Source organism: Scardinius erythrophthalmus, assembly GCF_964197995.2.
Source record: "Scardinius erythrophthalmus genome assembly, chromosome: 20".
NCBI classification, from domain to species: Eukaryota; Metazoa; Chordata; class Actinopteri; order Cypriniformes; family Leuciscidae; genus Scardinius; species Scardinius erythrophthalmus.
The window spans coordinates 33,444,407-33,471,954 of NC_138240.1; the positions used below are offsets into that span (position 1 = coordinate 33,444,407).

Sequence of the window (27,548 nt, forward strand, 5' to 3'; positions counted from 1 at the left end):
GGCCCAGATGTGGGCCGGATCTGGGCCGACATTACCTTGCCGTCTGGGTTGCGAGTTTACATTTTGCAATTCTGAGAGAGAAAAAAAGTCAGAATTGCAAGATGCAGTTGTGAGATAAAAAAGGCACATACATCTTTTAAATTGTTTTATTCTGTGGCGGAAACAAGCTTCCATACCAATCGGTATTTGAAATTAGTAGCAATAAATAAATACTGATACAAAAAAACCCCCAAGAAATGACATTTATGATTGATTGATTTTATTTGGCAAGCACATGGAGGGCGCACACAAACGTTCGCCGTTTAGATCGGGTTCGTGTTGAACAAGTCTTTTATTCACAATGTTCTCTCTATTAAAATGTAAACAAGTGTAAATGTCAACATATCGCCACGTCTAAAGGTAATTTGTCAGGTAATCAATCTGTGTATTTATTCCAACCATTACTTCAGAAGGCTTCTGTAAATATTTAGTTTATACGTAGGGTTACGTTTCAATTAAGTGTAAAAATATTTAATAGTGCGTGACTTTAGTGGCCCTGTACGTCGCAACGAAGTGCGACCAGTCACCAAAGAGCAACGCCAACATTGTGCCAAACAGCTCCTTCTGTGTAAATGATGATTTTAAGGTAAACGTCATTCGGTTTCAACTCGGAATAAGAATTCAACACAAGCCGTTGCATATCAAATAAAAGCTGATACATTTATTGATGCATTTGAGCTATAAATTTGGCGTCGACTAAACCGTAAAGCAACGGTCCCAGTCGTAATGCACGCCTTTGGAGAAAACAGACTCGCAAACCAGTGTTTCTAAAGTCCATATCTGTTGACCCGCGTTGTCTCTCTCAGAACAAAGCAATGTTCCACGAATTAAAATTTACTACAGCCGTCTCATAAACATCACAAACAATGTTACATTTAAACCGCTGTATACTCTGCGACCTTCAACCGTATTCTTCAAGCGTGTAAATCAAGGCTGGTGTTGCAGGAGTAAGCTGGGACTGGGAAGCGAGCCAGTCGCCACTGCTAACAGTCATGCATTTGTAGCGTAAGATGGGTCACACACACCGCTATAAATAAGGAGCTAACGGTTACACTCGGCTTTCAGCAGGAGACGGCATTTACACTCCGAGCTATGCATTATAATATTTAATCACCCCAACTAACCTGCAGTCAACTTCACTGTAAACACAATTTATGTTGTAAACTCGTCAGCAAGAGTGATGTTTACAAGCTTCTTTATGCGTTCGTGAACAGCATTTATTGGATGTAATCCTTGTAGAGGAACATAAGTGATCTGCAGATCTTACACACTGTTGATTTTAACATGCGAAGCGAAACATTTATAGCATCTCTTATTTTGGCCGATATGGAATTCATCGAGATTTATCATTATAAAACGCATCGACTCGGACTCGCTTTTAAGACATGAAGAGGAAAACCTTATGAGCCTTTTTAATACGTATATTTCTATAGCTTAAGTCTGACGCTGTATAGCAGCAGTTCTGAGCCACTTCTGCATCAATGATACGCCACAGCAACAACATTACGAAACAAAACTGGCCGTCGATCAGCTCTTAACAATAGCATTTCATCTACAATTCTCATGGTCACTTTCACAAAAACTACACTTCAAAAAGTTCTAGATAGACGCATCCTGGTACAAAAAAATGCAACAAAACTCAAATCGTGTAATAAAAAATAAGGGTAGAGTGTAAATATATATTCATATTTATACATTTCTAGATGTATTTACAAGAAAGGCTGTGAGTTGCCCGTTGTTAAAATACATTCGGGCAGACCGCTTAGTGGAATACATTTTCTTAAGAATTTGGTCTCGGAGGCAAAATAAAGGTCCTTGTTTAACACCGATAGAAGATATAAACACTCCCATCGTCCGTCGATCCGTCCCTCGTTCAACCACGGCAAGGGTTTCTCTACTACAGATGACAGACGCGGATATTTCATACTGAGAAGTCTGGAGAAGCAAACACGCACCACTTTCTGCTCAAGTGCCCTAGGACAGGTAAAGGGGTCAGTGAACGGCCGGTTTGTTCTCTTCCAGCCGGATCATTGCGTGATGTCCATCCCAAGCGCTTCATCTCTGAAGTGTGTGTGCTCTGTGGCAAAGCGTGTTCTCTGTGAGTTCATCCAGACAGTCACACACTGAAGAGTGAGGGAGCTCAGCGCTTTTTGAAGGCCACCCCGCGGTTGGGGTGCGGGGGGAATTTGGGCAGGCAGGGCTCGTCAGCGCCGGGGTCGTGAGAGAACACCGAGTCTTCGCCGGAAGAGCAGGTGGAGCTGCGGGTGTCCGGGAAATTTGGAGAAAATTGATCCAGAGACATAGACAGGTCCAGATACTCCTGCAAATGTAAAACACCCACAAAATGTATTATTTTTGATATTTTTCTTACCATAACAACCACAATTATCATTATTATTATTATTATTGAATAATAATAATAATAATAATAATAATAAACATTTTAATTGTTATTCTATTTAATATAAATAATAATAAAAAAAATAATCAACAACACTAATGTTGTTGTTCTTGTTTGATTATGATTATTATTATTATTAATAATTACTGACCAATAATAACAACAATAATTATAATTATATTATTTTATCTTGTTAATTCATTATTATTGATATTTTTAATTATTGAATAATAATTATTATTATGATTGTTATTGTTGATTTATTATTAATGACTGAATAATAATAATCATCATAAAAAAACAAATAACGTTCTTGTTTATTGTTATTATTATTGTTATAATTTTTAATGTTTTATTATTGATATTGTGGAATAATAAAAATTATTATAATTAATTATAAATTACTGTATAATGATAGTTATAATAATAATAATAATAATAATAATAAATTATTATTATTATTATTATTATCATTATTATTTGTTAATGTATTTTATATTGTTAATAATTATTGAATAATGAATTTTGATTGTGACAGCATAGCTCTAGGTGTATTAAATAACTATTGAATAATAATAATAATAATAATATATTAAAAATAATAATAACAATTATTTTATTTGTTAATGTATTATTACTGATATTATTATTGAATAATTATTATTATTATTGATGATAATTAATATTAATGATTGTATAATAATAGTAATAATTATTATTATTAGGTAATGTATTATCGGTTTATTATTAGTAATAATCTGAATAATCAATAATAATAATGTTCTTGGAGCATTGTTATTATTTTTTACTGATCAATAACAATAATAATGTTATTATTATTATTATATACTGATATATTGATATTAATTACTGAACAACAAAACCAACAATAACAATTATTTGTCAATGCATTATTATTGATATTAACTATTGAATAATAATAATGATAATTATTAACTATTATTAACTATTGAATAATAATAATAATAATGATAACTATTAATTATTATATTATTATTATTATTCATGGTTGAATAATAATTATCATTAATGTATTATTATTTGATTATCATTAATGATTGAATGACTAACAACAACGACAATAATTCTTAATCATTAATTAATTAATTAGTATTATTTAATAGTCACAATTATTGGAAACAATTATAATAATTAATTAAAATAAAATAATAATTATTTTCCAATTCATTGAAAAAAAAAAAAAAACTTGTTTTAAGCACAGCTGAAATGTCACGCAATGTATTGAAAGCTGATTTGTGGATTATAAAGCTGTTCTGGGCTGCGTTTCCCAAAAGCATCGTTAACCAACTCCGGTCGCCAGTTCCAGTGAACTCTACTGGTTCCGATGGAAGTTTGGGAAACGCAGCCCTGATCCGCTTCTGCTTCTGCTCACCTGACAGGACGTCATGGAGAGCGTGCGGTCCAGATCCTCCACCAGCTGTTTGAACGTGGGTCTCTGAGACGGGACGGCATGCCAACAATCCCTCATCATCATATACCTGCAAGAGGAACGTCATAAGATCATCATAAGATCTCCAGCACCATCATGACAGAAGTCATATCATATCATCACTACAATCACGGGTCTTACAGTTCATGGGTGCATGTGGAGGGCCGGTCCATGCGGTGGCCTTCCTTTAGCAGTTTAAAGAGTTCCTCGACTGGGACACCTGGGTACGGTGAGCCGCCCAGAGTAAAGATCTCCCACAGCAACACCCCGAAAGACCACCTGACACGCAAAGACACCATCACAATGACCATTATTAACAGACAAAGGCATTATGTATCAGAGTGTGTTTGAGAGAATATCTTCAGACGTACACGTCGCTCTGATGGGTGTAAATGCGGTCGAACAGAGCTTCAGGCGCCATCCATTTCACTGGTAAACGACCCTGTGAAGAACACAAACACTTTATTCACCAACTCATCACCTGTTCGAGATTATAGATCAGCATTTGTGACAATCCTGCAGAGAGGATTTTATAATTATGGCTCCAAAAAAATCAAGACTATGAGAATCATACTGTAGTCAATTTTATCCCTTAAAACTCACCTTTGATCACCAAAATGACATATTTAATTTTTTTTTTCCTTGAAAGAAGGAATGCCTTAAAACATCTTGAATATAACTCTACACCCTTGCCTCATTTAGTATAAGCGGTTCTATGAATATGCAAATGATCCCCGCCTCCACTCACTCACACCAGCTCAGAGATCCACTGGTTGACCTGATTGGTTACAAGCAGGGTTTGAAATTAACTTTTTCACTCACCGGCCAATTTGGCAACGAAATTTTTAAGTTACCGGCCATTCAGAACTTCTACTAGCCAAAAAAAGAAAGAAAAGAAATTAACCAGATAAACTACGTCACAACTTTTATATATATATATATATATATATATATATATATATATATATATATATATATATATATATATATATATATATATATATATAAAATTGGGATTTCATACATTAATTTCGTATTTAAACAAAATCCTGTCATCCAGCAATCTCCTCCCTTCCTCTTTCATCCTCATCCTTTTCACCAAAAATGTGTTTTAGGTGGACAGATCAATACAGTACAGAGAACATAAAAAAAATTATTAGGATTTTGGAAAATAATATATTTTCTGTTAACCAAATGCTTTTTAATCTTCGCTATTGCTTCAATGCAAATGAACAAGCGCGCCATTATTTTTTTGCGAAGTGACGTGTGTGTGTTCAAGTAAGCCAGATATGAGCAGATTATGCGTAATACACTGTATTTAATATATCATGATGACTTGCACGTTCAGTATTTGAGTATAAACATAAGTAATACGCCAAATTGGCTAGTGATTTGACAGCGTTACCCGCCACAGTTGATTATTGTTCATTTCAAACCCTGGTTACAAGGTAGTTTGTGACGTCAGAAACACCAGCGATTTCAAAGCGTGTTTTTGAGACTGTCTTTGGTTCACTGCAGTTTTAAGGAGAAAATACTCAGCAATGCTGTTGACTTGTGAATTTACACATGGTCTGTCTTAAAGCATATTAAAAACACCACATAGACATATAAACAACATTAAAAGCTTGATTTTCACCACAGGGGGACTTTAAAATCCAGATAGCATCAGATAGCACTCACTGCGAGAACTAAAAGCAGTGAAAGACCAGATTAAAAATTGTTTTTTAATAAAGTGATTTTTCTGATGTGTCTCAGTCTGAAATCTTACATTGGTGGTTTTCTTGTAGTAATCAATATGATGGATGTCCCTGGCCAGGCCGAAGTCGGCTATCTTCATCACGTTATCTTCAGTTACCAGGACATTACGGGCAGCCAAGTCTCTATGAATGCACTACAACAGTGAAAACACACATGTACATTACTCAAAGGAACAACTATAAAGACACCATTTGACTGCGATGAGAACAGAAGAGATGGCAACCTTCTTGGACGAGAGGTACTCCATGCCACGAGCCACCTGGTAGGCGCAGGAGATCAGGTCTTTGATTGACATGTTCTCCACGGGCACCTGGTCGGGGTTGTAGCAATACTCCATCCCAGGTGGACGGCGCACACGCAGATACTCTCTCAGATTCCCCTTTGCAGCAAACTCCACAAGGACGTAGAGCGGACCTGACAATGGCCACATGAAACATAATCAGTCTTTACCGGAGAGGCCACAGTTTTTGATACACTAATGTGCGATTCAATAAGGAAGTTAGGTTCAATTAATCTAGCCATGTGAAATCATAACAGCTGGACTGATGACAACCTTTTGAAGCCAAAAAGCAGTGAGCCTAACAGATTGATTTTGAAATGTGATTTACGCCCGTACTGCATTATCTCTAAATGCTTCCCTCCGCCCGTCCGCCTTCTTAATTCACCCTTTACTCACCATCTTGTGTGCAGGCCCCCAGCAAGTTGATGATGTTCTTGTGTTTGCCAATAATCTTCATCATTTCCATCTCGGAGATGAGATCTGACAGGTCCTTCTCTGTGGCGTCGGCTATAAAAGCAATATTGATGAACACACACATACCTTAGTACGACAGATCACGGAACCTTCAACCTCTATGCCGTGAGGGACAATCAGGTTATTATATTCATGCTTTCCTTTTTCATATATTTTCCGGTGTGGACTTGAAACCAACTTAACATTCAAGACAATGACATGAAAAAGCATTCAGAACATAATCGGATGCATTTCCCAGCTATACTAAATTCTCAGTGGAAAATAATGTAGCATAATTGATTTTATTGGATAGTAAAAAATTAGTCTATGCCACTACTAGGATTTTCAATAGAATAATGTGTATTGATGAACTGTGTACAAGTTCAGAAACATTGATTAATTTTTGTTTAGCCGGTTAATTCAGTTAGTGGTTTTTTTTTTACCATTTATAATGCGGATGAGATTAATACTGTCTATGTGTGATACATTAAAGTTCAGTGAGTGAGTCAAATGTGAATGCATTGAATAAATCAAATGGATAATGAGAGTCTGGGAGTTTGTTTCACCAAATCATCCACAGAATCGGTTCATAAGAGTCATTCATTTGTGAATTAGCCTACTGTACAGTGGTCACGCTCAATGCTTGCTAAGGCTCCCAGTTGCTTAGCACTTAAGACTAAGAGAAAACTTTTTTATTTATAATGTATATATTTGTGAAAAGGAGTTCAGTAAGGAGGTCAAAAGTTTTAGAAGCTCTTAAATCATGTACAGTTCAAAGGTCTGAAGAGACTCGTGTGAAATCATAGAGGAGAAAAGCCAGTCAGAGTTTGTGGCAAAACCTTTTACAGTGCTTGTATATTGTTGTATTTTACTGCATATGTTAATTCATACTCAAGAAAGTAGAACTGAAATGACAATGAACAGTTAAAACTGAAAATATAAAAATAAAAACTAATTTAAAATATTAATAAATACTATAACAGTACATAAATAAAACTAAAATAACACAGATGCAGGACACGTCAGCACACACTCCTGTGTGGCCGATGTTTGCCAATGTTTCCGGGCATTGACTCGCAAGGAGAGGACAGGAAACAGACAGACCCTGAATCAGAATAAACAAACTGCTGTGGTACGGTATGTGACACCAGAGCTCAAATAACATGCTTCAGGGTGAAGGTGGAATACAGACGAAAGCTCAGTGGACCATCAGATTCCTCATGAGATACTGAATTCCAGATACTGAATTCCATTTGCTGGCATATTTCCCTTTTTACACCCCACACACACACACACACACACACGTGTCAGCTAACAACGGTGGCAGAAAACACTTACATTTGAGCATCTTGACAGCCACTTTGGTGACACGACTGGGTTTGTCTTTATCCATTCCCATAGCCTCGGCCATCATCACCTGCCCAAAGCATCCCTCTCCAAGCGGCTTCCCAAGAACCAGCCTAACACACACACACACACACACACAATATCAATCACTGACACTGCACACTTCGCCAGGCCATTTTTGTGCATATATTAGGGCTGCACAATTTTTCGCAATTTACATGAAATCGCACTTAAACTGATTCGGCTTATCGCGATTGTGAAATTGCAAAGGCTGGGATTATTTGTTATGTGCAGCTTGTCACTGATGTACGGCTCTGTAAACGCTGCTCCATCTGAAAGCACTGCGAGTTTGAGTCGCTTATAATGTGCATTTGAAAAAAAAACACGCGTCAAACATCTTTCAAAAAATTAAAAGCGTTTATGAAACTCTTGTCCAACAAAAGACAACATTTAATAACATGCTTTTACTCCAAACTCACTTCATAACGACAGTTGAGCTCCTCCCTCTGTGAGATGATGTGCTTCTTACACAGAATAAGGCAGTCGTGTGTTTATTAGTCATGTTTAATCAATTAAAGCATTTCAATCTTCTGTTTATTCAGCTACAGTGATAGGGGTTTCCTGGAATGACGTGTGTTATTGTACTTCTGTGGCGGGGCATATTTGGCGTGTGTGTGTGTGAGATGCCCTCTGGTGTTCAGATGGATATGTGGTGTGTGTGCTGTTTAGCCGTTCTGCACTGACAAACTGTGCAGAAAATAATCGCAGACTTTACCAAATCGCGTGCGGTTTCATTGCGATTAATCGTGCAGCCCTAGCATATTTGCATCTTTAGTTAATAAATGAGTACAAAGTGTGTGTTACCTGTCTCTGTGTACCTCCCAGCGTGGGTCCTGGGGCAGTTCGTACTCGGAGACCCCTGAGAGCATAGGAGAGCCACTGGAGGATAAACGCGAGGGCCGGACCAGCATCCCACCAGAGTGCATAGATGAGCTGGAGTCCACTGACACCTGCACGGAAATACTTACAAATTACTCTCCACACAACACAGCAACACAAATACACATATAAAGACTGTGGTCTTGTGCGCTCAAATGGGTGTATGCGAGTTACTTGGTCAGGGGGCATCTATAGACACAGATGCAGAGAGACGCACTGATATTAAGAAATCAAAAATGAGCTCAACAAGAAAATAGTTGGAGAAATGAGAAAAGAAGTTTTACATTGGAATCCTGCACAAAATCTTGAGTTTAACTTAGGCATTATATTATTTTAAACAATATGATAGCTTCGTAAAGTTGGGGTCAAATTTGTCACATTGTTTGGCGAATTTTTATGGGCCAAATAAAGTCATTTCAATAAGAATCAACGCAATCCAAAATTTTGCGTGAGGGCGAAATATTTCCCCATGCTGGTCAAACAGATTCACAGCTGCTTGGTTTGAAACTGACTTTATACATCGCTGCAGGCGAAATCCTTTCAATCCACATGATTAGGAATTTCACAAGGGTGAAAGATTTCCTATGCAATTTTCCTCGACGGGTTCAAGTTGGGCACTGCTTGGTTTGAAAGCGCTTCAGACATCTAGACTACTGACAGACCTTTTTTGCCCATGAAATTTCACAAATGCAACTGCACCTTAAGGAACAGAGAAATTAAGTCTTCATTTACAAAATAATCTTGTTTTTACATGAAAACGAATGCTTTAAATGAAAGAGACAATATTATACCCTTTTACAACGTTTTGATTTTGTTTTTGGGCTCTGCTAGAATAGGTTTTCATGCTTGAATGTTCAAAAAACACATTATTTTTCACATATTCTTCATTGTTGCAGCTTCGCTCTTCCCAGTCTGTCGGTAACGCTCTGTTTAGTTCCTGTCTCCATGAAGCCCCTCCTTCTGAAAAGCACACTGTGCTCTGATTGGTCGGCTGGATCCGTGTGTTGAGATTGGTCGAGCGCTTCGAGTGTGTTCAAGAAATGTCCCGCCACTTACCATAACCACCAGTTTAACACACTACTAACTCACTCAACCAGGCCCCGTCCCTTAATTCTGCGTATGAATTATTATAATGAGGAATTTGTGACGTGTTCGTTCCCGGAAGAAACTCAAGACTACAATGGAGGCGTTTTTCAGGAAGTTCAGAAACACTGATATAGAGAATAACTGGAACTTTGCAGAGCTTTTTCATGCTCAAACAGCAACATTACACACTAAAGAAATATGAACATGTAAAAAAGCATAACAGGTCGTCTTTAACACTATTATAGTTAAATATCCCCACTATCAAATTAAATACTACAACACCCCAACATCAACATTAACATAGAAACATCATATTTCAACATGTTCAGTGGTAAAGAGATCAAACCCCCTATCTACTTTCTGTTACCTGTCTGCGCAGAGGGATGCTCTTGGCCAGCTTGTGAACCGCCAGCTGGCTGTTGAAGTCACTTTTCTTGGTGGAGCTGTGCATTTTGGCCAGCACGGCGGTCACCACCATCACACAGATGAGAAAGAAGCCCACGCAGTAGATCAGCACCTCCAGGTAGGTCTGGTTTGGCAGTTGAGTCGGGGGAATGGCTAGATTATGAAAGAAGGGAGCAATGCAAGGTGGCAGAAGGGAAGGGAATGAGCTTGCTGAACGCTAAAGGGATGATGTGTTTATTTACCTTTGTGTGCTAAGAATGACAAATCAGCCTGTACCAGCAGAGCTTGAATGTTTGACAATCACTGCAACTGACCCTTTGCTAAGTCCCGCCTTAATGTTGCCATCCGCCATGTTATCAGGCAAGCTTTTGGAAACCAATGTGTTCGAAAAGCTTTTAATGGAATTTTTCATAAATATCCCAAGACGTTGTTGGCGCTCTTATAATAGTGACTCTAGGTTTTTATTTATTTATTTATTTATTTATTAATATTCCCTCATTCCCAAATGACCATGTAACCCATCAGTAAAACACCTAGATTGGCTCCAAAGTAAATGAATATGAAGTAAATTCATTAAATAATTATGGAAGACCATTTCCTACACAGATTTAAAAAAGGGACTTTTTAAATCTCACAATTCAGAAAGTTTATACCTCACTATTTTGAGTTAACATCTCTCTCCCAACTTAATATCTCGTAATTCTGCCGTTTTTCTCAGAATTGAGTTTATTCTGACTTTATTTCTCACAATTCCGGGTTTATATCATTTGGAGTTAAAATCTCTCGATTCAGACTTTCTTTCTCTGAATGTGTGCGTTTATTACATGTTGTTTTAATACGGCAACATTACGCAAGCTGGAGGGGGGCTTAGCAAAAGGTCAGTGGGAGAGAATATTTCGCACAATGACTCAATATTGTATACATTCCTGCCAAAGTTAGAGTATCTGCCTGTTTAAGAGGCTTGAAATATCATATTAGCAGGAGACCTTTTTTAATGTACATTTATAAAACCACAAACACACTGATGCACACACACGCACATGCACATGCACAAAACAAAAATCCTCTAAATGGAGATGTCGTTGTTCACGTGAATGGTGAATTGCAATGAACACAAACTCCTTTTGTAGCATCATAATTACTTCTTTCATGGATCAGGTTTCATGGCACATTCTTCTGCTTATGTGACTAGCAGGAGAAGGAAACCACTGCTCATGATACTTGGCAGCCCTCGCTACGAGATTAGGCCAAAAAACTGCCTTATGTAAACTCATATGAGACATTAAATTTGCAACACAAATACAAATGTAAATTGAGAGGAATGGCTTATCTGGGTGGGTAGACAAAATCTGAGCGGGTATGCATTTCAGCAAAGTATAAATGGAGAGCTGGGTTATGGGGTAAAATTACATGAGAAGTCTGGCTGATACAGATATTTCCTATGCTATTTGGTTGGCGTTTGTCTGCCCCAAGGCTCTGGTTCTTTATACAGAGTTTCTTTCACACAGTTCATGCACACAAAAGATGTTATTGTATCATGTATACATTTCACACAACAATGCACATGCAAATGCATCTCATTGACTTCTCTTTGCCTTCTCTTTTAATAACTTAATGAACAATCAAATATATTGTAGCGTGAACATAAAGCTCAAATGGTCTTGAGTTATTATATTTACATAATGGTTTATGATAAAAGTAAGGCCCACAGTTTGCTGACTGCAACATGCAAATGCAAGAAGATCAACATTCAACATCCAGAATTAAATCTTATTCTCCATGTTGAATGTGTTTAAGGCTTTGACTGGCAAGCATCTTGATAAATCGAATCTATTTAAACCGCGAATAGATTCACCTTCTAGGTGAGGTATTTATCAAACCCGAGCCAAAGAGGAAATGATGTCAGCATAGTGCTTATGCGTAAAATCATGCTCTTTGGGATGCTTGTCCAGTGTTCAGGCACAGAGAAATGTTAATTGGAAACAGGTTAATCTTGAAAAACTAGGAAAAGGATTTTATAATATAAAAGAGTAAAATGGAAACAAAGCTTTGCCAAACCACTAGCCACAGTGTCCCATCTGTTCTCAGTTGTTATTTGATATACATTACATCATTTATTTTGCAGTGAAACTACAGCTCTTGTTCACAAAACATCTTTAAATTAGGAAACATTTATGGTGCACTCAGTAATTTTGCACTGGTCGGTATTTACACATACACCGATACCTAGTAGCAGGGATGCGACACTGTGTGCAACATCAATAGTTTTCTTTGTGGTAGGGGTGGGCGATCCGACGGCTTTAAATCGTTCGTGATGATCTACTTTTCAAATGAATCGCAGAGATTGTGATCTTTTATGTTCTCATAATAATGTTACAATACAGCAATGACTGCCTACTAGATGGCAGTGCTGACTAGCCAAATTATATCATGTGTCTTTCATGCGTGGTGATGCATTTGGGAAAACAGCAGTAGGGCTGTGTGATGAATAGAATTTTAGTTTTGGTTTCGATTTTGGCTTACAACACTTATGAAAACGTGATAATCAAGATAAAATGATCATTGTGCCGCATGCACAAGGCATGCGGTGTGCTTAAAAGCCTAAACTTAACGTCCAAATCAATCAAACCATGTAACGTGACTGTCATAAACTGCAGTCTACTGCGGGACATGCTTTATTTTTAAAGAGACTGATCCCCACACGCTTTCTGTGTGCGCTGCGAGAGCAGAACACGGACGAGCAAAGTATACTTGTGGTTTCAGGTGTGCGCCTAAACGGTCAAATATACACAAAAATAGGTCAAAATGTCTGTATTGGTGAGTATTTACATAAAGACAGTCAGTTTTAAGTGAATAAACAGTTGAGAAAGAAATAGAAATCGGATGCGTGTCATCATATTAGATCCGTGCATTCAGTCTTAAAGCCTAATGCAAATAACTGCTGCTGTCTGTCATTAATGTTAAACAAAAGACAGACTAAAGCACGCACTGCTCTTGACAGAATAACTAGTGGTTTAAATAAGAATCAATTTAATTCATACAGTGAAGATTATGCAGTGTTTTAGACTCCAGGTTTAATGACTATTTTGACAACATTGTTTAATGCAATATTGTGTTTTAAATTGTGAAAATAGATAAGTCCATAGGCTTGTTCCAGTCTGGATATTCTCAATAGTACATCTCAAAATTGGGAAGATTGTGATTTAGATTGTGGATCACGTTTGATTGTTATAAGATTGTGGTATGAAATTTTGGGAAGATCGCCCACTCCATTTTATTTTACATTCCTGTTTTACATGCATGTCCTATGTACTTACTATAACTAGGTACTAACCCTGAACTTAACACTAAACCTAAACTTAACTTAAACTTAACCCATTTTAAGTAGTTCACTTTTTGTATTACGCAGTACTTTCTTGTGTAAATACACCAAGAACACGTACTGCAAAATAAAGTGAATTTAGTGAATTTCTTTACAATGCCATTATTTATTTCGCAGTCGACCACAAATAATTACAGAAGTGAATAAACACCATGGGGTTCCCGAGATAAAGTGAGTAGTATTTGGCTGGTCATGTGACCTCAACATGACGCCCCCATGAGCCGACCCACTACAATTAATCAGCTTACATAAGGCCACTATTATGAGCCTTCAACTAATATTAGTGTAAAAGATTTTTCTAAAATTATGTTCCTGTCTTCGAGTAAATATATACTTATGTGCACCTCTAAATTCAATTGTGGTCAGAGACAGTGGGAGGTTTGGCTTGGCTTGATTCCACTTTTATAAAGAAGGACAACAAACATGTCATTTTGACATGCTTCAACTGACATTTCAAGTGTCAGTCAACACCCAGATGAATAACAAAACCACAAAGCAGACACACAGGGGTTGAAGAATGGTGCGGTTCACAAAGAATTGTTATTTGCTATAAAACCACTGTATTGCTTGTAATGGAAGTAAATTAAAGAGCTAGTGTTTACTAGCACTGACAATATCTTAACACTCATGTTCTGTTTAGAGACATTGAGGCTATTTTAATAGCTTAAAGAAATATTGATGGCATTCACGTTAAAATTCTCTTACAAAATACCAAAAATGGTTTATTTCTTTTATTGATTTTTGTCAAATTGCACCCAAATCTCAATAACTGCACTATATTAGACAGTCAAACTGTCTATACTACATTAGAAGTGTCTCCACAATAGTCATATTTATGAAAAGTGAATGTCCACTTTGTGCGAAAAATGGTGGTGGTATTTTGAGGTTTCTTGGACCTCAAAAATAAAAGTCAATTTCAACAGAAGATTTTTATGGAAACCAAAATTCAACCCCCAGTGTGAACTGCCGCTGTTAAGCCCAAAGTATACTTCAGTTTTGACGCAAACGCTTGGCGTATGTATACAGCCTTTCAAAGTACACTCCATTTGATAGCATGTGCGATAGAAACTATTATCCTCGTTCAGTGCTTCTCTAAAAATGTCTTTGTACTCGTTTAAACTGTGAACGGGTATGAACATTGTTGCATCTCCATTAGTTTGTTGTCGTTCCACGTCAGCGGTGAAACAGCGGCCTAGGCCAGTGTTGCCGCCTTGTGGACAAACTAACTAATGCAAAAATCCTCAATGCACATGTTCAAGCTGAACTTACATTGTATGTGCGGTTAGAAAAATCTGACTATATGCTGACGAATAAATTTGCATCACGCGCACAGAACGCATACTCTAGTCTACATGTAAACAACAAAATATACTTTGGGCTTTAGACAGGGAGAAACATCAACCAAAAAGAGCACCACAAGAACCACAGATACCTTTATAGACAGTCAACCATGCAGAGTGATGGGAGTGGCCGATAGAGTTCCCCGCCAAGCAGGTGTACTCTCCAGAATCCTCTAAAGACACATTCCTGATCTGCAGTACCTCCATCTCCTTATCCGTAGTGTTGACGCCTGCCGTCTAGAGAAAAGAACCACAGGATGAAGCCGGAGAGCTCCAGGAAAACCCACCAGATGAGAGAGAGAGAGAGAGAGAGTTTTTGGCTGAAGAACGGTAAAGATTTGACATCATGGAGTAAGAGAAGGGTGCTGGAGAAACACCCTTCACCGTCCTTAAGGAAAGCAGGACAGCTCCATGATCGGAAGTGGATCCTTCGATGACCCTGCTGGCAGATTGGTGGTTAGCTGGAGAACGGAGCACGCGGCTCCACCCGCTACAGACCCAACACCTGAAGACGAGGGTGACATCCACCCGCCTCCATCTCCACATGCACAAGATGGGCCACATGGAACATTACCCAGCAGAGACTGAACACAATCGCTCTCACATATGCACGCATTCAGAAAAGGAAGCAGTGGCATTCAGATTCGGAGATTAGAAAGGCTAGTCAAAGAATGCGTGAGAAATATGTGCGAGTAAGGATGTCAAAGGCACTGGCACTTTGCTTCAGGCGATGCTATAATACCTATTGAACAGCACTATTAAGAACATTTAGCCATCTACAGAAGTGGCCAGTGAGTCCTGTAGGCTGGAAAGGATAAAAAATAAAAGCTGGGGACTGTTTAAAAGGCTACACTAAGTCCGCAAAGCACAGCTTTCCCAATTAAGGTTTTATGCCCGCACATTAATCGTACTTAACATGATTAATCGCGATTAATCACAAAAAAACATGCAAGTTATTAGTACAATTTCTCGAATCGATTTGTTAAAACAATTATTGTTACAACTGCAATTATTATAATTATTTATTATTAATTACAATTATTATTAATACAATAAGTAAAATGACTAATGTCCTTGTTATTCTTGATAAAACCACAAGCTGTTATAGCGGCTGTTTACTACACATTATTTATTAGCAGTATGCAACCAAAAGTTTGAAACCCAATAGTCACAGATGAATTACCTCATTAAGCTTTTCAAGTATATACTTAAACTTGATAAATACATCAAGGCTATATGCCTTACATTTAATTATGAGACTTATATTTACATGTAGAGTTTAAAATAAAGGAGAGCATGTTAAATATCATTATAATTTTAGCTGTGACATCAAAAACTGTGAAATGCCAGTGGTATTTATGAGGAAGAAAGAGAGACTGCAGAATTTAATAGTCATGGAAACAAAGCAATAACTGAAGAGAAAAATAGCAGGTAAAGAAAAAGTCCTCGAGCGAGGTGAAGGAATTTAGACGGGCACATTCTCAAGGTGCCACTGAAATGCTTTTGAAGTGCAAGTAATCTTCAGAGGGCATGAAAAACACCCTTATTAGGAGGGCAAAGTGCTGCACGGAGATGGAGAGAAGGAAACGTCCAGTGTAAACACAAGCCAAAATACTTCCAGTTGCTCTGCTGGGATTTTCCATGGCGTCATTTGCGGCACCACAAGGGGCACCGCAGAAAACAAAAAAGAACGACGAAGTGGGAAGATGTGTTACGGTCACCTAAGAGCCCGATAACCGCTGTCTCTCTACCTCCGTCTAACATCTACATCTGCCTCTTTCTGCACTGATGTGTCTCTGTAGCAGGGGGCGTGCGTTACCTTGCGAGTGTTTAACGACGGTGAGCCATGCTGATTGGTTGGCTTGTCCTATATAATTGGCCACTTTACATATATACTCCCCACTTTCTTCTTCTGTCACGTTGTACAGCGTCAAGACCTGTGTGTTCGAGCTGTTGACCCCAGAGTGCTGCGGAGGTCAAACATATGTCAGAGGTCAAGCACAGTCAAACATTAAGGTCACTGTGATCCCTGCGGTCACTGAAGGACAACACCTGCCATTACAGCTCTTGTGAAATGGATTATGACAGCCTGCCAAGAATGTGGCTCATATTTTTTCCCAAAAGCTGTTAGTCCTGCTCCATTTGCTGAGGTGCTCCATCCATAGAGGTGAAGTAATAAGGTTAAAAACACACACTTTTAACAGCAACAGAAAAAGTAAAGAACTTTAGACAAGACTGATTTCTGATATTTAAAGGAAAGTTCCAGGTTACAACTAAAGTGCTATAAACTGTATCAGTGGCAGCATCAATTACCACAGGGACACATAATATATATATATATATATATATATATATATATATATATATATATATATATATATATATATATATATATATATATATATATATATACACACAGTATATAACCGTGTAATTTTTGGAGGAATTTAGTTTGTTTATTCCATAGACTTAAACTGTCAGCTTCTAACAACACTTTTTGTTAATTTTTATTTTAAACAAAATGTAGGGTAGTGTTGCTATTGTGAACTAAAACCAAAATATAGCTAAAATTAAATTAAAAACAAATATTAGATTACTAATTATTAGAGTATTAGACAAATTATTCAATTCTGAAAGAGTACAGAATCCTCCTGATCAAAACACATGCAAAAAAGGAGCAGAAACAAGCGATAAAACCATTGCTTTTGCACGTTGTAGTGTTTGAAAAAACAACAACAACATGAATATCTCAGCTTTTTGTTCAAAATGTTGTTTTTTTATGAAACTTACCCACATACAAGTGTTGATAAAGAAATAATGCATACAGCTAGAATATTTTTTTTTTTTTCTCTGTTCTTTCTTTTAATATTTTTTAATTAACTATGACGTGCATTCATATTCAACCCGACAAGCAATGAATGTTCATCTTCCCTATTATCATACAACTCTTGGTCAATTTTTCTTAAAATATAGAGGACCGTCACTTTGGAATACTATTCCCGGTTTTATTAAAACCAGCTCATCATTGTCAGTATTTAAGTCAAGAATGAAAAGACACTTGTGTGATTGTTAAAATTTTCTATATGTGTGGTGTCTTAAATAGTCTGCCATTATTGTGATGATTGTTGTTATTTATTATAATAATTTGGTGTGGTATTAACTGGAAAAACCAGAGGGGAGGTCTCATTATAAGCCCTTGGGGGTTTCGTACCTCTCCTGCATAATCCATATGAATTGTTTAAATAGCTATTTGTTTTATTCTTTTCTGTTCTTGTTTGTGCGAAATAAAAAAAAAAAAAAAAAAAAAAATATATATATATATATATATATATATATATATATATATATATATATATATATATATATATATATATATATATATATATATATTGCATGTTCAGATATTCATACAACAAAATATTCCAGCGGCCATTAAAGTTTTGTGAAAATGATCAAAAAAGCTGGCGCTGGCTGGCAACTAAAAAAAAAAAACACACTGGCAGGGAAAGAGTTAAATTATTTGACTCTTGATGAAATATTATAAACTTTGAGGCGTCACCACATTATTAGTATAGACAAAAAGACAGTTTTGTCCAATGGACAAAATACCTTGGTGTTTGACCAAACATTCAGAGCTTGACTAGTAAGAGGAAACGGATTTTACCTTCAAGATTCGAACGTACGGCAGTCCGTCAGGGCCGACTCTGCTGCCGTTCACCTCAATGTGCTTCAGCCACTGGATGTGTGGTTGAGGATCACTGAAGACTTTACACTCAAACTCCACGTCACTCCCCACCACTGCGGTACGGTTAGCAGGCAACCCGGCCTGGAGGATCGGCCTGTGTGGTGAACGCTCTGTATCACACACACACATTTATGTCAGTGAGGTTGAAATAAGCCTGATTAACAATTTTTTTAAATTCTTTTCCCCTCTTAAAGAAATCAAATGTGAATCTGTATAACGGCAAATGGGATCTTCAACAGGGCTCGACAATAAGGACTGCTCGATGGCCCGGGGTCAGCGTAAACGTCGCTCGGGACAGTTGACACAGCTGACACTTGCCCGATCGGGCCAGTGCTGCATTATGAAAGTTTATCATTTGCACTTGTTTTTAAGACTTGTCAATTTAAATATTCAAGCGCAAGAAGACACGAAAGAGATCTAAATTCAATAGTGTAAGAAGTTTTGTAAGCACACACATCTGAAGCGTGCGTCCAGAAAGCCGTTTCTCAGACAGCGTGCGAATGCTGAAATGGAGCTCTCGCTGAATTGACGTCTTCTTGCGCTTGAACGGATACATTCACACAGAATTACATCGGAAAATGCCAGTCTCGGTGAGTATCCTAGTAAATGTAGTCTGTTATATCTTAAAGTGACATAAACAGTTGAGAAATAAAATGCATGTGTGTCAGTATCTTCTTGGATCCGTGCAGCTCTTAAAGTGACAGAACCTTAATGAACCTGCAGCTGTCTTTGTTTTAATGTTAATCAAACAACAAGGACAAATAAAAAGAATCACTCACTGCTCTTAACTTTTGTAAATTTTCTATATTTAATTTATACAGAGAAGACTATTCCATTTTACATTTGATTATTCATTTTCTCTACATGAAAATTACTGTTAGACTTCATGAAAAGCAGTGTTTATTTCATTTGTATGTTCATTCTATTGTATTTGTGATATTGCTCGTAATTTGATTATTTGTTCTTATTTTATTGCTGACCGTTTGCTTGTCTTTAACAATTATATATATATATATATACATATATACACATATATATATATATATATATATATATATATATATATATATATATATATATACATACATATATACACATACATATATATATATATATATATATATATATATATATATATATATATATATATATATATATATATATATATATATATATATATATATATATATATATATATATATATATATATATATATATATATAGTTAGCAATAAGAGTTAGCAGTTTTTTAATTTATTAAGGTTATGGGTCAAAAAACAACAAAAACAATAAATAGGCCTAACTTTTTTTTATTTTAATTATTTACTACTTCTTTGTGGTGGGCCAGTGAAAATTTTGGCGGGGCAAGTAAAAATGTTAACGACTGGGAAAGTTGAGCGTTGAGCCCCGTGTTCATTAGATGCTAATATCACAGACAGAGCCTACAGGGAGCAGCCAATTTAACATGCAGACTAAAAAATCATTATAATTGCTGTAATTTGGTGGAAATGAGTGGAAATGTTATTTTAAGCCACAGCCCATCTCTCAGGCCTTCTGAACATAAGGCAGCAAGTCTATAAATCTACAAACAATCATAAAAAAATAGAGAAAGAAAAACGTACGAGTCCATTTTATTTTGATACAAATCGCACATGAACTCACATCGCAGTTACATCCTCTGAACTCATAAGTAGGAACTTCTCAAGTGGACTTGATGCCGTAGATGTGTGAGTGTTGTGTGTGTGTGACAAATTCAAATGGTGTCTTCTCATGAATGTGTATGTAGGGTGCAAATGATGTCACAGCAGCACTGATTTATTTGCTACTTAATGAAGGCATCCATCAAGTCCATGGCAGCCAATCAGTGTTTGAATTACTTTATTCCAAATACACTGATCTCATCTTGAGCCACTAACCACGACTCTTAACTCATCCACTGCATCACGTAAACACTTTGTATTTGCAATGGATCATTTAACACACACCATCAACAGAGTACACGTGCCTGTCCTTGACGAGCACGTACACACAGACACTCGCACGGAAAATGTAAAGCCAGCCGTTACTTCGGTTCATTTCAGGGAAGTAATGGTAACCATTAGTGGTGCTGCGCCAAAGCATTAGCTGCATGGTGAACAACACCCATTTGCATCTGATTGACTCAAGTAAACATTGCAGTGCTTCAGCGACCCTCCCTTGGGGATCATTTGCCTGTGCTAGCTAAAAACGTAAATCGATTTAATCAAAAGGGTTTGCAATAAATCACTGCAACTGAGCTGGTGGGGAAGGGAAGATCAACACAAATTTGCCCACAACCAAAGAATAACAAAAAAGTTGGGCTTGGGTGAAGAGGACATTTACATCGACCTAACTTTTAAAATGTAGAGGGAAGACAAGAAACAAGACTGACCGACTACGTCCAGCTGGTAGGTGTGATTGATGCTGCCGTATTTGTTTTCCACCTGGCAGGTGTAGTTGCCTTTGTCTGACGGTACCACCGACTCCATTATGATGGTCCACATGTGCTCCCGAACCTGTGCAGTAAAAGAAAAATATAAAAAAAAAGTGTACAGATTCTGTGTGCGCCTAAATGCAATCAAATTTACCACATAATGTATGATCTATTTAGAAAAATAGTGTCGGTTTACACTAAGTGCAGAGGCTATTTACACTAACTCCACCCACCAATGTCTGGTTGGGACAGACAAAATTACAAAAAACGCCTGTGGCCTGTTATCAGTACTAGCGTAGTTCGAATCCGCCTTTTGCCGAACTCGTTCTTCTCCCTTTTCCAACTGCATATCAGATTGAAAAGGCTTTTATTGTCAATAAATATGAAGAAAATATGTGAAAAGTGCCTAACCATTAATAATAAAGTGTTTAGGGTTAGGGGATAGGGAGGGCTTTATTGTCCCAATAAGGTGGCATTTATTTAATAAATATAATAATAGTATCTAACTAATTTAATTTACACTTTGCTAAGAAAATACTGCCATTTTCATTCAATGTAAACAGCCCTGCCTTTGCAAAATTGCTTGTACGGAGGCACAGAAGTGAATCTGATCCAAAAGTCTTAAATTAAAGACTTCTATAGACAAAATCTTCTTGCAGCTCAACATCTAAAAGCAGAAAACTGCTAAATGCATTAGAGGGCTGCTTGTCTTTTAAGATCATTTCTATGAAAGGCTGAGGAAGTTTAACAGAGCGAGCTGGCAGCAAATCCCCGTCAGGTCAGTTTAACATCAGTCAGGCACAAGAACAGAGCCGTGGAGAACAGCTTGTTCCATGGCGGAGAGTGGGAAACGGGCCGATCCCTGTCCACGGACACAGAGCTCTTCTCAAGCCAAGAGCTCTATAAACCGCCAGCAAACATCAAACTTCAGTCTATTAAACAACATACATCTGGTAAGCAACATGGACCTCCACAGTGGCGATTTTAATAAATACATTTTTTTTTTGTATTTTGTATATATTATATTGTATCAGCATATGGCAGAGATTGACAACATTTTTGTTATTTGTGAATTATGTACTATTTGTCTGTTTGACACAAAGAAGTACACAATTCTAATGTTACGGTACTAAATATTGATATTTTGTCCTCTCATTTTGTGTTCTACATTGAAATATGAATGTCATTACAGGTTTGGAATGACATAAAGGTGAGCAAATTATTTTAGGGTGAACTAAACCTATAAAAATCCAGCAAACAGAGCATGTGTTCTCTGCAGTAACAGCTTGATGAAATGAGCTTTAGGTTGGGCAAAATTAATAAGAGCTTATAGGCCTACAGAACCCCAGATGTGAGCTGCTACACTCACAGTCTGTCTGACTTCCTTTTCACAAACACTTAATGTAAATGAACAATTGTGCCAGACTCTTGTTAAACAAAAGAAACCACGAGAGACTGGGAAGAGTGCAGGGGGGAGGTTACTACCAAAAACTGCAGCAGGGCCCCTCAACGGAAGTCCTTCACACTCCTGGAGCTCAAACACACGTTTGGATGCATTTATGCACACATTACTATCCCTATGATATGGTACTGAGTCTGTCTCCACACACAAACACACACACACACACACACACACACACACACACACAAAAGAAAGCATATTTCTTATAGTATACTCAAATGTCTGTATAAAACCATGTCAATGCACATGTTACTGTGTGTGCGTGCATGTGTGTATGCATTGCAGTGGCCTCAAACACACTCCAGATGGTAAAGTGTGTATGCGGTGAGGGAGAGGAAGAGGACTAATATCTCCCAGCTGGAAAACACCTTGATGAGAAACACAGGTCCACAATGACACGAGCAGAGAACTGCGGAGAACACCACTATAATGTCATGTAGAAGGGAGAGGAATGGAATACATTTTTTTTTTTTTTTGATCTGTAGTATTTTTTTTAGAGAAATATTTAAACCCACAAATTAAAATAACCTGTCATTATCTACTGATTCACATTTTGATTTTCTAACAAGTGAGCTGTGGCCAAATCTCACTCAAAGCAGTTCTCCTAATGACGCGTTGCTAAGAAATCAATCTAAACGTTACTTTGGGTTTGTTGACATTCCTGATCAACATGGTTAAATGAGTACAAGGACAGAGCTGGTTTATCCTGGAGTTTATTCTCATCTGTCTGAGCACAGTTATGTAAAATAATGAGCCAAGCAATAGTAGGTCGCCTCCACCAGAAACCCACGGCTCCAATGTCTGCCTCCAGGCACGGTTATTCAACCTCTGTCATGCAACAGTGAGGTGTCTGGAAGACAAATCTGTTGAGGAGGAGGTGCCCTTTTAACCTCCAAATCACAGCAGCTGGGAACCAGTTTGTGACGTCAGAAAAACCAGCGATTTCAAACTGTGTTTTTGAGACTGTCTTTGGAACACTGCAGTTTTAAGGCGAAAATACTCAGAAATGAGTATTGAATTTATGAATTTTTGACTTATGAATTTACACATGGTTTGTCTTAAAGCATATTAAAAACAACACATAGACATATAAACAACATTAAAAGCTTGATTTTCACTACAGGGGGACTTTAAGATTAAGACATGGAAAGCATCTCTGAGATAGAATTGGGATGTTGTGTCACCTTGAAGCCTCCTATTCGCTGGTCTCTCTTAAACTCTTTGCCGTTCTTGAGCCACTTGAGAGTTGGTGTAGGGTTACCGTTGGCCTGGCAACGGAACTTGACAGTTTTGCTGGCGGGAACCGCGTGGAGCTTCTTCTCCATCTTATCAGGGTGAGCCCAAACAGGAGCCATTGCTGAGGAACCGATAGAAAGTACAAAAAAATAAGACTGAGAAAATTGCTATGAAACTACAATGTGAACAGTATCAGGAGGATGACCATCGTAGAACACTAATCCAAAGCAACGATACGAGCACGTTCCAGGAGAGTGATTGTACTAAGGTGACCTCAGATCAAAGTGTGCAAGATTTGGGTGTTGGTGGATGGTTTCGCTCCTTTTGACTGGCTTGATAGTGCCCTTGGGACTCAAAGACTAATCCATCAAAAGACATGAAGACTTACAGTCTAATAAACTAAAGCTCGGCACATTCCATAAGACGGCTGTGGTTTATAAAACAAAAATGTGCACTATTTCCTGTTATAATTCCTGCTTTGAAGGACAATCCTAACAATATTGATTCGCATTGACATTTGCATATCTTTGAGTCAGAGTTTCAAGCACAGAGAGTTTGACTAAGACAGCAACGGTGACTCACGAAGCAGCTTCTGGTCATTTGATAGCTTGGCCTCCTCTGAGGAAGACTCATCTTCATCATCATCTTCTGAGGATATCAATCCATCTGACCAAAGAACAGAAAATCAGGTTATGTTTTTGCTGTGTTTGTGAACAATACAAATGTCAACCTATCAGCAATTTTGAATTAAATTGGTTTCTCACCTGTAACGTTGACATTGAAGTAATCTGTATGGTTGCTGTTGGGTCCCTGAGCAAAGCAAGCATACAGACCAGAGTCGGCCGGCTCCACTGTTTCGATCTCCATCTGGTCGCTGCGCAGACGCGTGTGCTCTCCGTCAACCAATGGAAAATGGTCCTTAGTCCAGGTCACTTCCTGTGTCTCCTCTTTACCTTTACAGTTTAGCTCCAGTTTGTCCCCCGGATACAGAGTGTATGGCGTAGGATCAACCAGGGGTTCCACTAAGAACAAGATGAAAAAAATAATGAGTTATGTTAGGTTGTAATATAATTCAAATTCTTGAAAACAATGTACTTAAAAAAAATCATCATATCGAATTCTAAAGTTCCAATCCAACCATTAGGTAAAACCACCAAACTGGCGACCATTAGGATGACCTCCAACTTAGTTAAATCTAACTCCAACGTCTTAAATCTACAAAAGGTAAGATGTTGGGTTGTTTCAAATATTAAGCATTACAACACAAAACTAGCCACACATAATATGCATCACTATTACTAGGGATGTGCACGAGTACTTTTGAAGTGACACCAATGATTGATAATGTGAACAATGATCGGCCATAATGAGTAACGTGACTTTTTGCTGAATTTGAAATTCTGAAGAAAAAAAAACCCCAACAAAAACAAGTCAAATAGGGATTTTTCTAGAAAGATGGAGTGCAAATGGATGCAATATTTTGACATAATTTTGTGTGTGTGTGTGTGTCCATTCAAACGCAAGAAAATGCGAAAGAGGAATAAATTCGGTGTTTGAACGCTGTCACAAACTCGCCCCTCTCTCTCTGTTCGAGCGCAAGTCCCAATTTTCGTCGCCTCTTTCGCATTTAAAATCGCTTGAATATGTAAATTGGGAAGACAAAACACGTCTCAATTATAAACTTTCACTCTATGATGGTTAACTTAAACTTATCAATTAATCTGCGAATCACATGCTAGCCAAACCATGGGGCAGCTGGTCCGTACAGATCACGGATCAACTGCGATCAGTTGCATCCCTAATAATAAAAAGGGGAACTCCGGTCAATTTGAACATTGAGCTCTTTTTTTGTAAATTTGGAGTGCTGTCAGTACAGAGAACAACGACAAAAATCGGTGTTGCCTACATCGTATTATCCTCTTTTTAAAATTTGCACCCTGTTGACTTCAATGGGGCAAGTTTTAAACCTGCATTTAGCCTCTTAACATCCTTGATGTGTCATTACAAGTGCACAGCTATGTGAGTGATTCCTTCAGAGTGAACACGGGTGAATCTGACTGCAGTAGATGTGAAAGATATTAATAAAAATGATGTTTATTCAGCCAGCGCACATACCTGTATTTACATCCTGTTTTCGGTCGAAGTCCACAGTAGTCGATTATTGAGTTCACGCGCGTGATCATAGGTACTAAACCTATGCGCGTGAACTCGACAATCGCTATTGTTTCGCTATTGGTTCGGAAAAAACAACAACATTGAGCAAAAAATGCGTTTTTGTCACAGACTACATCCAGATCAGATTCAGATCGATGATCAAATCACAGATGGAGTAGATCGAGTCCATCAACACCCCTAAAGCTTCACAGTCCTAAAGCTCATCCTGGGTCGGCATTTCATTGAGTAACATTAGGCAGTTCTGATTTATAAGCTGTTTAATGTTGATGATTGCATTATTTTACATATGCATCTGCTAACAAATGATATCTCTTGTTTCTGCTTCTTTTTCATGTCTTTTACTTTTTCAGAAGATGTGTAATAACGCCCCCTAGCTTATAACAGTGAAAACAAGGAAAGCAGTCTTTTCCGTCAATGGCGAGGAAAAAGTTAAGAAAACATTTGAGAACTTAAAGTCCCCCTGTGGTGAAAAATCAAGCTTTTAATGTTGTTTATATGTCTATGTGATGTTTTTAATATGCTTTAAGACTAACCATGTGGAAATTCATAAGTTAACATTATTGCTTGGTGATCAAAGATGAGTTTTGAGGGATAAGATTATTGACTACAAGGGGACTTTATGAATGTTAATGAATGTCTCAGAATTTATCTAAAGAAACTTCTTTCTTAAAAAGATTTGTGCGTGTCAAACCCTTGAACATTGTTGCAATTGGCATCCTATAGATGAGCAGAAACACCTTCTAACGTCTATCAAAGATACCGGCTCAGTCACTGCTAAATCAAATCTGAGTTGGAATTAGTCAAGGGCCAATTGTCAGGCCAATTCTGAGATAGAGCTCAAATTTGATTATGGGATGCAAGGTCGGGGGCATTGCCTCGGATACCGCCACCTGAGACGACCCGTTGCTCCAGGCGACCAGTGGCGGGGGGGGGGGGGGGGGGGGACTAAATATAATTACGCAGATTCATTGTCCATCAACATGTCATTCATTCATCTGCACCTTTCAAGCTATTGGCTGTGCACTCTTAAAGGGGAAGTGCTTCTTGTGGAGCAGAGCACTAGGGGATTATCCCTGTTGGGGTTCCTCTTTAAAAGAATAGACTAATGTTGTCTAAGAGCACATTCTGACAACATATGCTAATTGGGACTCTATACTAACGGTAAGATGAGGTGAGATTTTCACATTTACAAAACAAATGGTGACTGCTTTGCATTCTAATGCTAATTGGATTAATTTCTGTTCAATAATGCATTTGACTTGCGCTGAGGGATTTGAATTACACCAACTGGTTTCCTGTAAAAGATGCACCAGGACTTGATGATTGTTCAAAAAAAGGTCAAATTTCCATGAAATCCTGCCACCTTGCAGAAGACGACATTTACACTATTGTTTTGAAATGTGAGTAAATCTAAAGAAACAATGAGTGGCCTACATCCCATTGAGCCACTTTTGGTAAAAAGTAATTGCAAAGTATAAGTAAGAGAAAACAAAAGAATTTCTTCTGAAAAGTCTGCCAAAGGTGTGCGGTTGTGAAAAAGTATTCAGCGCACATTTCATGAAAAGAAACCACTTTGGA

General features: G+C 37.7%; 1 protein-coding gene across 1 annotated transcript in view; it reads right to left on the reverse strand.

Moving 5' to 3' along the window:
• Positions 1-242: 242 nt before the first annotated feature.
• Positions 243-27,548, reverse strand: part of fgfr1a (fibroblast growth factor receptor 1a) — a 44,574-nt gene continuing 17,268 nt past the window's right edge. The window contains exons 3-18 of the mRNA XM_081348665.1: positions 24,560-24,817; positions 24,378-24,461; positions 23,744-23,916; positions 21,056-21,179; positions 18,566-18,756; positions 14,994-15,138; positions 10,142-10,332; positions 8,614-8,759; positions 7,741-7,862; positions 6,346-6,456; positions 5,893-6,083; positions 5,680-5,802; positions 4,283-4,353; positions 4,053-4,190; positions 3,855-3,960; positions 243-2,359 (exon numbers count right to left, since the gene is read on the reverse strand). Of these exons, the coding sequence (XP_081204791.1) occupies positions 2,180-2,359; positions 3,855-3,960; positions 4,053-4,190; positions 4,283-4,353; positions 5,680-5,802; positions 5,893-6,083; positions 6,346-6,456; positions 7,741-7,862; positions 8,614-8,759; positions 10,142-10,332; positions 14,994-15,138; positions 18,566-18,756; positions 21,056-21,179; positions 23,744-23,916; positions 24,378-24,461; positions 24,560-24,817 (2,354 nt within the window). The 3' untranslated portion in view covers positions 243-2,179. The remainder of the gene's footprint in view (positions 2,360-3,854; positions 3,961-4,052; positions 4,191-4,282; positions 4,354-5,679; positions 5,803-5,892; positions 6,084-6,345; positions 6,457-7,740; positions 7,863-8,613; positions 8,760-10,141; positions 10,333-14,993; positions 15,139-18,565; positions 18,757-21,055; positions 21,180-23,743; positions 23,917-24,377; positions 24,462-24,559; positions 24,818-27,548) is intronic.